The 17,083-nt window shown below is 41.6% G+C and overlaps 1 protein-coding gene across 5 annotated transcripts in view; it reads right to left on the bottom strand.

Annotated features, from left to right (window-relative positions):
* Window positions 1-82: 82 nt before the first annotated feature.
* The window catches only part of nfat5a (nuclear factor of activated T cells 5a), a 21,984-nt gene continuing 4,983 nt past the window's right edge, over window positions 83-17,083 (bottom strand). For 2 of the 5 annotated variants that reach the window (XM_040132493.1, XM_040132490.1), the window contains exons 2-12: window positions 13,151-13,279; window positions 10,082-10,712; window positions 9,704-9,887; window positions 8,728-8,918; window positions 8,462-8,634; window positions 8,049-8,183; window positions 7,876-7,928; window positions 7,588-7,720; window positions 6,979-7,163; window positions 4,711-6,889; window positions 83-4,494 (exon numbers count right to left, since the gene is read on the bottom strand). In XM_040132493.1, the coding sequence (XP_039988427.1) occupies window positions 4,106-4,494; window positions 4,711-6,889; window positions 6,979-7,163; window positions 7,588-7,720; window positions 7,876-7,928; window positions 8,049-8,183; window positions 8,462-8,634; window positions 8,728-8,918; window positions 9,704-9,887; window positions 10,082-10,712; window positions 13,151-13,208 (4,311 nt within the window). In that variant the 5' untranslated portion in view covers window positions 13,209-13,279 and the 3' untranslated portion in view covers window positions 83-4,105. Of the gene's footprint in view, window positions 4,495-4,710; window positions 6,890-6,978; window positions 7,164-7,587; window positions 7,721-7,875; window positions 7,929-8,048; window positions 8,184-8,461; window positions 8,635-8,727; window positions 8,919-9,703; window positions 9,888-10,081; window positions 10,713-11,268; window positions 11,332-13,150; window positions 13,280-17,083 lie in introns of those variants that run through there. The other 3 variants (XM_040132491.1, XM_040132494.1, XM_040132492.1) reach the window with 3 other exon arrangements.

A 17,083-nucleotide genomic window follows, 5' to 3' on the forward strand; every position in this document is an offset into this window, starting at 1 on the left:
TTAACCTTTCAGAGGCTTTTATAAGTAATGCATCCAAAACCTAGAGGGCAGAGAAATTAAGCAATTCAAGACATTTTGATTTTTATTAATTCATTTAATGTAGCAGCAGGATTACAGATATAAACAGAAGAGTATACAAATGTCCAGACCAAGGCAAAGTACATGTTAATAATAGTTCAGATGTATGATAACACACTGGGGTTGACCTTTATCCCTACTGCAGGGTCTTAAGGCTAGATACTAAAGCTCAAGCTACACAGAACAGATACAACAGAACTGTTGGAGAATGTAAAATAGAAAGCGAACTAGGAAAGTGAGCAAACTGATTACACACAAGATACAGCTCACACTATTGGCAATTAACAGTTATCATGGTTGCTCCATTTGATCAAGCATTTCACAGCAACAATAGTAATGTTGACAAGCACATCAACACGAGAAAGCTCTCCATAAAACAATCTCCACTGTCTCGTCCCTTTTACCTCACATGTACAAATCTCATGAGGCATGGAAAAAACATTTTCAACAGAAAATAATAAACAAGTTGACAATTCACTGGTGAAGCTGCACAATATTATGTTGAGAGTACTCACTCTGATATCTTGCGATGGATTTCCAAGAGAAAATGTTAACATTAAAATATATTGGTATGGGCTATGGTTGCACTTGTGTTGTAGAAATAAAACTTAAATCACCGAAAAGTGTCCCGATGTTAAACAGTCCTCAAGAATAAAAAGGACCAGGAGCCAAATAGCAGTGACACAAAAGGGACACCAGTGAACACAGCAGTGTAACGGTTAAGTTATCAAGGCACACAAAGTTCTGTTGAAAGCATCACAATTGAAATTCAAGATACCCCTGCAGTATATTTCACATTTAAATATACATGGATATTCATTTACATGACTGAAGGACAAAACCACTATTGTGTAAAGATTTGTGTGCTATCTTCGCCACCATTAAATCAATGTTTCACATGGGTCTTTCAGGTGGAAGTGGCTATTCGAAGAGTCAGACTGAGAATCCTGGATTGCTCAAAATGAAATGACTGGATGTGAAAAACATGAAATTACACCACAATCCAAGACAAAATAATCTGACAAATGTACAGTGACACAAATGACAGTTGGTGCCACCTCACCCATCCCCTTTGCCTCAAAATATATGTTCTCTAAAACTGTAATTGGTCCGATGATCGATGTAGAGCAAGCTCTATGTCCACACCATGAGGTAAAATTTACATTCATGAAACTGAAGTCACAGGTTGGTTTTTCTGTGTTGGTATGGCTTTAAGAGGCATTACTGTTCCGCATGTCCTCCGCAACATCGTGTGCTCTTAAACTCCCCTACCCAAGAGGAATGGAATGCTTGGAACCATCACTACCGCGCTATAACCTGATCTACAGTTTATGGATGAATCAAAGTGCCATTTGAGATGCGTGACATTAAAAAGAAGAGAAAAAAGACAAGAAACCTAGCCCACGTATTACATTATACAAATTGGGTAAAATCAATGTTAAAACAGTAGAATTAAGTTCTAACATATTTGCTTGATGTCCACTTAATTACACTTCTAATTTCAGTCATACACTTCACAATAAACCTGCGCTTCATTCAGGAAAAACATACCAGCAATGATATTCTGTGCTATGAGCATAAACCAAAAACTTTAGATTTACAAAAATACTCTACATTTTGATACATGGATAAAAAATTCTAAAAAAGATAAGTTACTTTAAAATGGATCACTAACAGCTGCAGGACAAAATAGTATGACTATGAAAATGTAAACAGATGTATATGTGAGCAATGCTACTCTAACATTTGAATTATTCTCAAAAATTGGCTTTTTGATAATGCCAGAATGGCTACTGTTGTAGATATGGAAAGTACAGCAGTGTTACTTTGCATCAAAAAACAGAGTAATGTAATGAGAAATGTAAAAAATGGTGGAAATGTTAGAGAGATTATATGATCCATGAAACAAAGTACCTTTACATATATTTTATAAATGTTGTACTTAAAAGAAAACAACATGCTGAATTGCTATCCATCTAAGAGCTGCATAATTTAAATGAGTAAACATGATGAGGGCATTTGAAAGGACAAGTATGAGAGAAGATGACGAGGATTCACAACAGGAGCTTTGGTATGGCTGGGTGAACTCCAGTCTGACCCCACAACAACAGCCAGCTCTCTAGACTCAACTCTGCTTCAAAACTAACAATTAATGTCAGTGCTATTGATTTTTATAAACTGTTATGTACTAACATCACATCAGAAGTGCCCATCACTCCTGTACATAGCACCATAGATAGAATCAAAATGGCGGCCTCTATGTAACAGAGATTTCATTTACCAGTCAGCCCTTGTTCACAACACAAGGGACGGGTACTGGGTGCCAACTTAACGTGGTGCCAGCCTGCACACAGTACCAACACTGAGACAAAAACTTAAATATCTAACACAACACAAGGTCAAACAGTCTCAAGTGAACGACTGAACAGTAAATAGTACAAATAGCATAACAATGAAAATCCTTCAGTTCAATGCACAATCTAAATGAATCAGTATTTTAGGTGTTTTGTCAGTGTGTAAAACACAAAGGCCTACTTACAACTCAAACACTGAAAAATGACAATGCTTTTGTGGGAATGGCTTTTTTTGACAGACTTGACTGGACCACTGACACTGAATACAAAGAGGGATTCAACAGTGAGCAGACATTCTATACAAAGTTGTCCTAGACCTCAAAAATATTCTGACATGACAAAATGTAAAAATGCTTGGTTAAGATGTATTTACTTTTACAAAGACAACTGCTTTCAATTTTTTTCTTGTTTTTTTTCTTGTTTTTTAACTGGACGTTTCCGAGTACAAATTCAGCTGGGTCAGTAGAGAGCTGTGGACGGATATAAGGATTAGCTGGTTACACAAAAGAGGTTATAAAGTGCTTGAGATAAAATGTTTATAAAACCACACAACACTCCATTTTCACTAGTGGAAAGTTTCTTTCTATCCACATTAGATTGGTAACGGTTACCAACTTCTTCAAAACAAAAAGATACGCACACTAAAATGCTTCATAAAATTTGACCAAGAAAGCTTCTGCAAACCCAGTGATGAGGCCTAAACATATGAAAACACTGGGAGGTGCCTAAACAAAAGGCCAAGTCACATTATTCATCGGGATGAATCTCATTTTTGAGTGTTTAATATTCTCTCCTCTTTCTGCACGTGGGGAAATCCCCTGCAATACCAGAATGTATTGATACCCCATTTTTTGAGTGACTTCATTTCATTTTTGGGGCGTGGACTTGATATCAACATTTAACTGTCCTCCCTTTAATAGAGTCTACTCAGGTGCAGACTTCAGCCATGTCAGCAAATATGATGGAGGCAAAAATATTCTACAAATGTACATCTTTACTCTTAGAGTATAATTTTGTCAAACTGTTGACGTGAGACAAGGGTTTGATTAATTGCAAAAGACCTTATGTTGTCGGAAAGACAAAAACAAATCCTCACTGACTCTGTTTCTCTGAGTAAAGTGAGTTTACACACTCAAAAAATGAGATTCAGCCTATATTCACTCCATGGCTGGCTCTTCTCTGCCTGCTTGCAGCCTCATCTCCATCACATTTCTATTCCCAGTTTCCTTGTTGCTGACATTCTTTATCCCTTTCCAGTTTTCCCACCAAAACAGGTTTTTATCATAATCATCTCTTATGCTCACATTATTAAAACACACTGACAACAAAACACTGCATTTCTGAGACTGATGTATAAAGCAGTTATTACAGGCCTCTCTGATCCTGCAAGAGGGGTAATAACAAAGGTGGATTAATCAATTCAAGGACAATGGATGTACGAAGGCTGTAATTAATGATAAATATTTCATAAAAACAAGGAGTAACATGAGCTCATAATTTGGGGTTTAGATAAAAGGGGCATTTAATTCTTAAATATTTAAAATTTTCTAAGTTTTGTGGCATTGGTACAAAAAACCATGCACCACCACTCTGTTTGTTGATGTTAGGATGTATAACTCTCAGCTACATATCAGTCACTCACCTGAGTGCCCACATTGTCCAAATATTTATCACTACTTCTGTAGGCTTTCCAGTAGGTCCTCAATTTTATCCATGTTGGACGATGCAGATATTGATGCCTGCAATTGATTCTGTAAGCTGCTCTCTATCTGTGTCTGTAGATTGGTCTGCATTGGTGTTGGCAGGCTTGTTTCTATGGTTGCCTGTAAACTTTGTGTGTTTGCCTGCATTGCATTTTGTAGGCTGGTCTGCATGGCGTTCTCTAAGCTGGACTGCATTTGTGCCTGGAGGGTGTTCTGTAAGCTGCTGTGCATGGTGGCCGGCATTGGGGAGGCAGTTTGAGCCATAGGTTGGTCCAACAGAGGCTGCATGTGACTGGAGTTCTGGGGCTGGCTCTGAGCTGGCAGGGTGGATCCGGAGGAACTGAGCAGCTGGGGCGAGTCTGGGAGGAAGAGAAAATGGTAATAATCACCATAATCAAAAAGAAGGTTGAAGAATATGATTGCGGCATTGGAGCAACTCAAGCTGTTGGACATGTACGCTCTACTCAATGAGTAGAGCGTGGCAGTACCCATGTGCTTCAGGAAAAATGAATTTAACAGTTACTAAACTCTAATTTCCTGTACTTTAGAGGTGAAGAAGCCCAAAATCGTCTTACCATTCTGGATGCCAAAGACAAACAAGTTGGCTTGTCCTTGAGGAGCCACATTCCCACCCACGGTTGTCTGGAAAAGCTGCTCTGGGGGCTGCTGGCCAGGGCTGGCTACGACACCTACACCACCTTGAACCACAAAGATGGTTGTGCCAGGGGCTGGAGCCTGGTTGTTCAGCTCCTGTGAGCCAATAGTGCTCTGCAGGCTAGACAGAGATGTCTGTGGTAGGAACAGCTCCACGGGTTGACTGCTTGTGACACTGCTGGAGCTCGGGCCCACTTGCATTGGCTGCTGCTCCTGGAACAGACTCTGCTGTTGGTTTTCAGTGGATGTTGAGTTGCTGCCTGAGGAGCTCTGGTCTTGGAAGGACATTGGCTCTGCTGGGTCTGGCTGAGGGATTCCAACACTAATGCTTCGTATAGGAGAAGGGCCTTGGGTCTGGGTGCTGAAGAGAATAGTTGGGGGAATAGCCTGCGGGTTAAGATCTGTCGTGCAGAGTAGCAATCCCGTCTGCTGGGGTTGGGAGAGTTGGCTCTGGGATACAGGGTTAGCCTGGGAGTGGTTTGGGATATTTTGGAATAAGGACCCCTGTTGGCCCATTGGAAGCTGTGTTGGCTGTTGTGGGTTCTGCTGTGCAGACTGCTGCTGCTCCATTGGGGTGCTCTGTTGTTGCATTTGGGAAAGCTGAGCTTGGGGTTGGTTCTGAAACATTGCAACAGACTGGGGCTGGCTGGTAGATGTCTCCATAGAGGAAATGAATGCCAGCTGCTGCTGTTGCTGTTGTTGGGGCTGAGGGTTTGGGGACAGGTAAAGGGTTGACCCAGTGGATTGCTGCTCTGAGTTGAGACTGCCACCAGTCAGAACAGTCAGTGTATTCTGGAGCAAGCTAGCCTGGACCTGCTGTTGGGAGCCCTGGGTCTCAGCAAGGGGCCTGGGTGACTGGAAGAGCTGTTGTGGGGGAGATGTGTGGGATGGAGGCTGTGTTGGGAAGCTGGTCTGAATAGTGAGCAGCTCTCCTGCCTGTTGAAGGAGGGACACTGGCTGCTGTACTTGCGGGGTGGAGTGGATCTGGGGCTGTAGCAATTCAGCCTGAAGGTGCTGCTGCAAATTCTCCAAGACCTGCTGCTCTTGCAGTTGCTGATGCTGCTGTAGGTTGCTCAGTGCTTGATTTTGCTGTTGTTGTTGCTGCTGCTGTTGTAGCTGATGCTGTTGTAAATTGGTAAGTATTTGATTTTGTTGTTGCTGATCCTGAAGTTGGATGTTGTTAAGGACTTGCTGTTGCTGATTTTGTTGCAACTGTTGCTGATGTTGGATATTCTCCATTAGTTGGTGCTGCTGCTGCAGTTGCTGTTGGTCTTGTGGTTGTAGTATTAGTTGCTGTTGGATCTGCATGTTGCCAAGGACTTGCTGCTGTTGCTGCTGTAGATGTTGCTGCTGTTGTTGTTGATGCTGAAGGTTACCAAGGATTTGCTGTTGTTGCTGCAGTTGTTGATGCTGTTGAAACTGTTGCTGTATTTGTTGTTGTTGTTGTTGCTGCTGCTGCTGTTGCATTTGCTGTTGCTGTTGTATCTGTAGCTGTTGCTGTGTAGACAGTGAATTATCTGTGGTTCCCAATCTAAGGCTGTTCATGTTCTCCTGGACGTGCTGCTGAAGAGATTCTGCGGAGGGTGTGGGGCTGTAAAGCACTGAGTTTAGTTGCTGCTGGGCTACAGCTGCCTCCAACACCTGCTGGAGCGTGGTGTTACCGCCAGCCTGTAGCTCCCTTACTGCCCTCTCCAGCTGGGCTACCCCTTCCTGAGGGAACAAGGGAACCTGTGACTGTTGCGGCTGGGGCTGAGAGGGAGTTGCTATCTGGGGCATGGCCACAACCACAACCCCCCCACTATTGTTGGAACTCTCAGGAGGCAGGCTATCCTGAGGGTCTCTGAGGAATTGCTGTGGAACTTCTGGTGTCACGGGGGGGATTGTGGTGTCTCCCGACACTGGGAAGGAGGTCGCGGGGGCAATGTCTTGCTTCTGTATGGTGCTGAGAGACTCTAGGCTAGGGAAGACAGGGGGTGCCTGGGGAAGCTCCACATCTTCAGGTTGTAGGGGCAATGGACTCTGAAAGGACTCTCCTCCAGGATGAGGACTAGAGCTGAGCTCTAGGGTCTGCTGCACTGAGACAAGAGGGTCAGGGGATGGCTGAGAAGAGAGAGGAAACAAATGTTACCAACTGCATTTCCGAAGTAGATAATCTAATTCCACTTTCTTGAGAATTAATTGTATCATACCTTAAATACATCTGTGGATGGTGGATTGCTAGATACTTCCATTGGTGTGTCCTCTTGCCGTTTGGAAGACTGACCAGAGCAGTCACTTCGCTCAGAGGATATAGATTTCACCTGGCCATCAAATATACACGTCTTGACCAGGGATGGCCCCTCTGTTTTTACTGCCCGGACATTTGAGTTATCAGCTGAGGGTAAAATTGGGAACAAAGGATAGCTTTGTGTTTGTGAGAACACAATGCACCTATTGGAAGTATATATCTGAGCTTCACAATTTATTAACCTATAATGGTGTATTATGATTTAAGTTTTAGTGATGAGTCACGGATGAAATGTGACATTTCAGTCATCCTGAAACCTTTCATTTAAATGCATCTTCTGTACCTGGAAAAGTCAAGATGTTGATATTTATATTCAATGCAGGTAGCATTTTTCCTAATACAATAATATAGTCACAGTATCTCAAAAAAACTTGATTATCGTGATTATCACTCATACGGCAACACTTCTGCGAAATAACCTACAAGATGCCTCTAATTCCAAAGAGATTATTCCCATGTGGTCTGGAAATTATCAACTAGGCAACCTATGCACTTAAACTAGTGGCTGTACCTGAGTCTGGAGTGTAGGTGAAGGGCTGGGCATCATGTGATCTACCAGCATTGGTCATCACAAAGATTCCCACAGAAATGGGAGAAGTGATTGACTGGTTGTGGAACGGAGGGACTGTCACTATCAAATGGTTCTGGAAAACATTAGAGATCCAAAAGGGCCATCACATTTTTAGTAGAATTTTATGAGGAGTATGGTCAACGAAAACAGGCAGGTTTGATACAGCAGCTTATTGTATATTAGTCAAGAAGAAACACAAGAAGAAACAAAAAACTCTATTGGATTTACCTGATGGAAAAGGTCCATGTCAATCTTTGCCTCAGCTTGCCAGGAATTATCATCTACCAATAAAACAACAAAGATTTTTTTATTCTTTCATTGACCAGGAGGTTAACATGCAGAAACCCACATCCACACAAATACAAAGGACAACACTGACAACACCAAGCTGGCTACCGCACCTGCTATATTTTCCTGAAAAATAACTTTGGTTCCTTTGAGGAAGTTCTTTCCAATGATAAAAACTTCCTCTCCTCCTCTCACTGAGCAGTTGTGAAGACTCTTCTTCAGGATCTCTGGCACCCCTGCTGGCTGGGCTGGAGAATGACAGAAGAGTGGAGGAAAAAAAAAAAAAAAATTAAAAAAATCAAAACTTACATGACATCTGGGTTAGTATTTGCCAGAGGGCATGGACAAGACAGTGAAAAAAAAGGAAATGGTTCTGTGGTCTGATCTGGCCAAAACTGACACCACACATCACTGGAAACACACCATCTGCATTGTCAAGCATTTAGCCTCATGAAGCCTGATGGTAGCTGCTGCCTTTGTAGCTTTTCACAGTTTTTTTAGGTCAAGTTGTGCCTGAACTACTCACTGCAGAGGATTGGTGATGAAGGGACTTGCAGAGTGAGGACAGATCCATCAGGTTGGGGGATGCCGACTCTGAATGTCAGCCTGGCACGGGTGCTCTTCTTCTTGGATCCTGCTACACCAATACGGGCCTCCACGTCTGCATTACGTAGCTTCAAAATTCCTACACAGTCCACCCTGTAGAAGCAGCACAAGTTAAGGGATATATAGCAAGCACACAAAGTACTTCTTAAACATACAAGAAATTATCCACAAAAAATAACCCCTTACGCAAGCGTCATGTCATTGCTAGGTTCCAGAGGGATCTCAATAACGGTGGTGCCCTCTATGTCCACCTCCTTGCAGGCAGTGGTGTTGCGTCCTGTCACTCTGCAAGCCTGGTAGAAACCGTGGGGCTTCACTCTGCCTGCATCATTTGCTACAAACACCTGCAGCACAACTGGCTCATTCACACCCTCCAACTGGGGACAAAAAAGACAACTGTGTAAATAACATGACTTGACATTCACTATTAATAGAAAACTTAACACCATTAAATAATAAAGTTGTTTTAAGCCCAAAGCAACACCTGTGATGGGAGTAATGCTTCCTTATTAAAGCATCAATGTTAAAAAAACAACAATGCACACAAAAAACATGGATACTGTAGAGTGCAATGTAATGCCGGGATGATTGCCAGGGTTGCCAGAAAAAGTGTGGTCTTTTTTCTCCATGAATGTATCTCAGAAAGTGTTTACATGATCCTTACTGTTGTTATTACACAATACATGTGCACTGATTCATTTCATGGTGGTTTTGTGGAGTGCTTCATACTTTACACGTAATAACAACTGGGAGCCGCTCAACACACACATTTAAGTTTTATCTCTTGCCCACTGAGCTACCTCATTGGAGCAGTGGAGGGTTAAGTGCCTTATTAATGAATGCAGGGCAGGAGCTATTCCTTCGCTTTCCTGCCCAGTTTTCAGTAACAGGTAAAGTTTCTATAGGAAAATCTCGTTTTCAATTTTTTGCCCGTTGATAATTGGGTCTGTTGTTGAATACAGCAGATTAACAATGGTAAAAGCAAGCTTTTGAAGTAGCTGAAAACAATGCTCATGGGTAGCGGTTAGAGTAAATGCTTCTGATGTGTCTGTACTGGCATTCTCTTGTGGTGCACAGTACTCCAAACTCCGTGTCCTGTGTCTCTTTGGCCTTATTCAGTCATTTCCAACTTAGAAACAGCCGGTGGCTTTCTTTGTCAAACCTTGACAGTGGGGAATCCCTGCTGTGTGCGGTCTTTGACAGAACCTCTGCTGCCTTCGGTCAGATAGCGAGCTCTGTGCTGGGTCTCAGGCTGCACCAGGATCTTTAGCTCCTTCCCATCACTCCTCTGGGGGAACTGAGCAGACAGTGACCCACCCTTCACTGCAGTCCCTGACTCAAGAGAGCTGCAGGGCAAAATAAAAAAAAAAAAAATAAATGAATAAAAAAACATCACATGATGGCATTAATATTACTTTCAGAAATGTAATTACCCCAGACAATGCTAAATTAAATGACCTTTACTGTATTCCTATAGTGGGACAGCAGTAGTCTGCCTTAAAATGCTGAAAGAATGTGCATTGGACAAGGGTCACCCCACCTGGCCATGGCACTGGTCTTGTCTGTGCCCAGCTGGGATAATACAAAGTGAGGGGCCTTGGCACTGTCAGCATCGAACACATCCATGCTGTCCTCTGGAGGAGTAGGCTTGGGGCCAGGCCGCTGGCGAGGGGTACGTTTTCTAGATTTGCGTGGCACCTCTGTGTTGTCGTTGTAGGAGATGGAGCTGATCAAGCTGAAGTTGGAGACGGAGTCATCAGCCCACATGCTACTGCTGTGCTCTGAGTCTGGACCTTGCGGACCAGATATGGTAGTCTCCTCTTGGCAAGACATCTGGCTATCGTCAAACAGGTCCTCAGGTGGTGGGGATATGCTCAACACAGGCCTCCGTTTTGATGGGGTGTTCTGAGGCTGCTGGACTACTAGCCCTGACAATGCTCCTGACCCTATGTCTCCTGCTGCAGTGTTTGCTCCACTGTTGCCTCTGCTGGGGGCAGATACAGCACCCTCCATACCTTGCATCTCTGAAGCACCACTTCCATCTCCTCCAGTGGAGTGAAGATGCTGGGGAACCTTGAGATGGTCTGAGGATGAGGTAGACGGGCCAGTGGATGGGACTCCCATGGCCAGAGAGGAAGAGGCAGAGGGGCTGGAGGTGGAAGAGGTGGCATCTGTAGTAGTATATACAGATATATAAATTAGTACAGAGGTTCAGGACGGAGCAGGCTAGCAGTCCCATTCAAGCATCTGAATTTGTGCATAATTTGTATTGATTTCCCCTCTTCCCAACTCTAATTTCAATAGATTGTTGTGGGTTATATGCTCTCACTGTGCATGCGAGAGCTGTCAAGCATTGATCAAATATTCTGAAGTTAAAGTTGAGAAGGGTACTATAGGTCCCACAATGTTTTGATTCCTACAAACCTTTCTCAATTAAAATCAATGTGACAAAAACTGACATGCTTTGTTTACAAAAACAAAAGCAAGCTACAAATCGTTACATACACATTGCCAGAAAAAACATAATAAAATCTGGTCAAACTTTCTTGAACAGCCAAATTTGCAAGCTGGTAATGTGGCGCCAAATTAAATTTGCCAGGGTAGCCAGGGTTACAGTACAGTTTGTGCAATGTGCATTCAGTAGTAAACAGTAGTTTGCGCATGCCAATTGGAAGATTTGGTTGGGACTGAGCGTAGCCATGGAGACAGAATAAACAAGCCTCTGACCTATGGAGCAGTGAACTGCAGACCATTTTATATGCAGACACTCCCTGCCTCAGAGGGAACTTCCTGCAATAAAAACGAGACAGCCAATGAGCAACAAGAGAGCTGATCATTCAAGACTCAACTTCTGTCAATCAGTAAATTGGATGAGTTAATATACTGAACGAAGGAGTAACTTTTGAAGTTGATCATTTATAGACATTTTGAAGCACGTTTATTTGGTTAATGAGGATCTGAAGGACATTACAGTAGTCATGCTTTTAATCAGCACTGCTTAGGGCCAGCTTGGTCAGACAGGATAGTGAAAAGATAGTGTTAACAAAAGCGCTCTCTCAAACATGAATGTGGACCAGTTAGTTTGCTCTTTAGATGAAACTGAAAACTAGAATCTTTCAAAGCTATAGGGGATGTACTGAACCATGATCCAAGATCACACCATATTCCTTTGCTTTGCTAAATGAAATTTAAAAGACAGTCCTTCGACTGCCAGGGGCAACTTCACTGTTTCATAATGAGAGAGAACCTTCACAATTACTGAAAATGTCAGCTGCTTTCAAACATGGGAGTAGCTGCATTTAGCTGAAAAGCTCTAACAGCTTAGAACCTCAGTAAATTTTCAGATGACTTACTGTTGTATGAGTGTGTATAAGAGTGTGTGTGAATGTGCATAGGCTGTCTCTGCTTTAAACTGTTGTTAAAGCATTTAAAAATAAAGCCTAATTATGCCGGCACATTCAAACTGACGCTAATTCAAAAGCGCTCATACACAGACTGTGAAACACAATATAATGTCATAACAGGGATGGGATGTCTGAGATGACCGCTAAAGCCAAAGTGCAGTATCTGGATCAGCAGTACTGGGTTATGCTGCATGGGGTTTTGCTGTGTCTCTGAAGCTGGACTACCTAAATATGTTTTTCAACTGCCTAAAGAGACCCAAACAAACAAACAAAAAAAAAACCAAACCACCAAACCCACTAAGCACAAGCATCACACGGTAGAGTGCTGCTGAAAAAAATATTGAAATGAGAAAGAACAAGCTATGTTAGCATGCTGTTAATGCAAACTCAACATTTCTTGCAGCCAGTATTCAGCGTAAAGCTTTCCAGGAAAAAAAGTACTGTGTATGACTTTTACGGTCGCTGCCACTAACATAGGACAGATACATATTAACTGAGTTAAGAAACTGGTCTAAAACTACATTCAGCAATCTTTAAAAGTATCTTTTTTTCCAGTCTATCAGTTTTATAAAGTAAACTGGTTAGGTGAAGAGCTGCAGACCCTTATTCTAGTTGCACTTTGGGTGAATATCAAAGCCCCAACACAGAGTCAAATTGAGCAATGCCACTTCCCATGCTTCTAGGACCTAAAATAACTAATAGGGTCCCCTAACACTGACAATGTCAAACAAGCTAACAGACAGATCTTCAGGACTAATCAAAATGACGACAACAGATATCTGCTAATTGGTTGTTTTTTTAATACGGCACAATATATGAACAATTGACAATCCCAAAATATATATAAATACAGCTCGACTCCAACTGTAAATATTGGCTTTAACACTCTGACCCCACTTCCAAACTGGTGCCACTATTGCTTTGTGGAACCAGGGAAACTTCCAGTATATCCCAGTGAAATGTAATGACTATGCATTGCCACGTCAGGAGTATTAAAATACCATATAAATACTATACTAGCCTATATAATCTCATACAGTTACAAATATTAACTGTCTCAGAAACTGGTGAAAGGGTGAAGTTGCCCCCAGAAAAAATGATACAAGGCCATATTAGGTTCTTCACCCCTACTGACTTGGGGAATTGTTTGGGAAGGGGAAACTGATCCCAGATCATGGTTTTTATTGGCTGAGCAGGTAGCTCACCTGAGGCTAAGGCTGCAGAAGGAGGAGGTCCCGCCTCTCCCCCACTCTTCTGGCTCATGGTGGGTGGGTCAGTCTGGGTGGACGAAGGCTGGAGCTGAAGCTCTTTGGGGAGGAGGTCATATACCGACTCTGCCATAAAGAATTAGCAGGAGAAGATAAATTAGGTTCTGAAAAACATAAATCAGATAATTGTTTATTACTGGACCAAATAACTAGCAAAGACTGTGGATATTCCTGACAACTTTTAGTTCAGCAGTTCTGCTTTAAGCCTGTTCAGAAAAAGGTGGCACCCACTGAAATTTACAACGTTTATGATAAAATTACTCCCAAATTTAAAAAAAATAAAATAATGAGGCTAATAAAGAAGTGTCTTTGAATGCAGTACCACTAATGATGTGGAACCACTAATGATTGACAGATACTGGCTCCGAAAATTTTCAGACTGCTCTTAACTAAATTCAGAGACCCAACTTCTTTTGAAATACAGTAAATACATTCTCTTCACAAAATGTAGTTGTGTCAATAGTTATCACTTCCACTAATGCAATCTTGGATGTAAAAACAATACTACTACTGTTTCCTTGTTCCGTTTTCAAAAATAAGTGGAGGCAATCCTGGAATGGGACTGGAAGCAGTGCTGGGTCTCATGATCAAAATTTCTCCTGCATCTACAAAAATTTCTGTAGTCAACACTAACACACACAGGGTATCTTATGATAAGCTAAATTTGCCTCCCGTGGGGTGTAGTGTAATAAGATCTGCAGAGAGATTCCTTGATATTTGATGACAATTCCTAGTAGACTATGACAACCACTGCAGTTAACCTGGTATAAACCCCACTTGATGGTAAATGAACACATGATTAGTCCGTCTGGTTGCTAAGAAACAGGGACCTATCAACACCCTGACATGGATATTTCAGCTGTGCATTGGTGACACCCAGTATGTGTAGTAGTCATCTGATATACAGCTATGACTTAGCACCAGCAGAATGGTGAAACTGACAACAAACATGATCTCGCACTTCTGTGACATCAACGTTGCTGAGGGAATGACAAGACAAAGTCACCACAGTTCACACAAAGAATTACACAGTACACTAATTCACAAACACAGACAGGCATTAAAGCATTGAGATGGAGGCTCACTTCACGCTCTATTGCTTATCCAAAGTTAATGTCTTCCCTCAAAATACCAGTAAAACCTGTCCATCCGGAGGAATAACCCTCCATCTGAGTCTATTGTGTTTTGTTCATCTTGTGAAGAGAGGGAGTCTTGGTGCATGGATGTATTATGGATTGACTGGAAACCCGACAGGACAAAACCTCTTTCACACAGGAGATGTGTGTATGATGTGAGTCTACTGAATGCATGTTCAACCTGCCTGGAACCAATTTGTATGCGACAAGCATTCAACACATGAACAAATGTCGTCATCGTTCACAGACTCACACTGCATTGGTGACAGAAGGCTATTACATACATATTTCTGCCAAACAACAGAATAAGTAAAGTTAACGGAAAATGCCTGTTTATTGGGTTGGGTATCTTCTGACCAAGGTTAGAAGGAGGGTCATTGAGTCAGGTATGGTAACATCATTGATCAGATCAGAAATGAGTCAACATTATAACACTAAACACAATATTTTATTTTCAATGAAATTTAATGAATTTCATTGATTTGCTGATTGAATAATTTGCATGAATAAGCAGGTGTACAGTTGTCCCTAATAAAGTGCCTAGTGAGTGTACAAACTGTGGTGTCGCTTGTGCTGGAGAAAGAAAAATTATCAACAAAGCTTGGATACACTCACTGTTCTGATACAAATACAACATTAGGTTTTAGTAGCAATATCAAAACAATACTTAACATGACAAACTTGCTTAGTATAAACACTTTAAAAAAAAACAAAAAACAAAAAAAACAAAAACAAAGAAACTTTTCAGCCCAAAGAAAAAGCCAAATGCATGTGCTTATTGTTGTCAAACAGCTGTACAAGAGACCAAGTAAGTAGGAAGAAGCTGACTGAAGTGTTTGGGGCTCATATTTGGGACTTTTTGATATTCCACTCTGTCACACTATGGTCAAGACTCAAAACTTTTAAACTTTGATAAAAAGCTCTATTCATCAACGCCATCACAGAAGTCCCTTCATGTTCTTCTCTTACATTGTGAACAGAATAAGGTGCTTCCTATAGGCTACCACACATCCTTCCAGGAACCAATAATCGTCAAACACATTGCATAAATCTTCAGTAAATGGAGAAATGGCCTTACAGTAAACCATATAAACATTATAATCAAACTGTTACCTAACTCTGTGATTAACATAAGGAAGCTTCAGTAAGAGTTACTGTACAAAAGAAAATATTTGGCTAATCTTCACTCAGATAAATCTCAGTTGAAGAAATTTTTTTTAAATTCCCTCTGTTCCCAAATGAATATTGGACACTGATAATGTCACTGAATGGATTTTGGTCTAAATTTGCTTTTATAGAAGTCAGATGACATCTGTACAAGTTTGTGTGCACAGATCTACAAGCCTGCCAGAGTACGCCCGAAAAATTAAGCTGCAACACACTAGCCAGCCAGGGGGCAGACTGACTTTAACCTACACTTAGAACAATTAAATTACCTCATCTCATAGTTATGCACTGCTCACATAACACATGCCTTAAAGGTTTTGCCAAATGGCAAGGCCACCAGTCCATTTTTATTCTTTGCAGCTGGCTTAGGGCTAAGACGGGGGATGACAGATGAATAGACAATTCATGACGGCTATGTTCTATGTTTTTGTTGCAAATGAAAAAATTTGCAGACCAAGAATGTATCTCAGTGCCCAACAATGGCTGCTTTAATTATACTCTTGAACACACAACAATATGCTCAAGCCAGAGTACTGACAAAAGAGCTACCCACTGCACTCAGACCACAAAGAATGGCATTTATGATTATTTCCATCACCTGTTACCTTGAAACTGAAATGTAAAGGCAAGGAATGGCTTGACACTGTATTTGATGTATTTGATATATATGTGCGCGCACGCAGACACACAAACAAGCGTGCACACGAACACACACGGATGAAAAAGTTTGGGCACCCCTGGTCAAAATTTCTGTAGGTAGGAGATAAACTGATCTCCAAAAGGGAAAGTTGAAGTTGAAACATCCTTAGCATGAATTAGTTTATTATTCATGTTTTGTACAATTTGAGAGTGAAAAAATTTCAGAGTTTTATGAATACTCTGACTCCTCAAATATTGTCCTGACAATCACCATACATGGGTTCCTCTAAGTAGCTGCCTAGCACTCTGAAAATTAAAATAATTGATGCCCACAAAGCAGGAGAAGGTGATAAGAAGATAGCAAAGCGTTTTCAGGTAGCCGTTCCCTCAGTTCATAATGTAATTAAGAAATGTTGGTTAACAGGAATGGTAGAGGTCAAGCTGAGGGTCTGAAAGACCAAGCAACCTTTGAGAGAGAACTGCTCGTAGGATTGCTAGAAAGAAATCAAAACCCCTGTTTGACTGCAAAAGACCTTCAAGAAGACTTAGCAGACTATGGAGTGGTGGTGCACTGTTCTACTGTGCAGCAACACCTTCACAAATATTAACTTCATGGAAGAGTCATCAGAAAAAGTCATTAGAAAAAACTTTCCTGCGTTCCTCCTTTGCAAAGGAACATCTAAACAAGCCTGATGCATTTTGGGAACAAGTCCTGTGAACTTTTTTGGCCACAATCATCAAAGGTATGTTTAGAAAAAAAAGGTTGCATGAATTTCATGAAAAGAACACCTCTCCAACTGTTAAGCACTGTTACGGATTGATCATGCTTTAGGCTTGTGTTGCAACCAGTGGCACGGGGAACATTTCACTGGTAGAGGGAAGAATGGATTCAAATAATTACCAGCAAATTCAGGGAGCAAACATCACA

The sequence above is a fragment of the Xiphias gladius genome, chromosome 8, assembly GCF_016859285.1.
Source record: "Xiphias gladius isolate SHS-SW01 ecotype Sanya breed wild chromosome 8, ASM1685928v1, whole genome shotgun sequence".
NCBI classification, from domain to species: Eukaryota; Metazoa; Chordata; class Actinopteri; order Istiophoriformes; family Xiphiidae; genus Xiphias; species Xiphias gladius.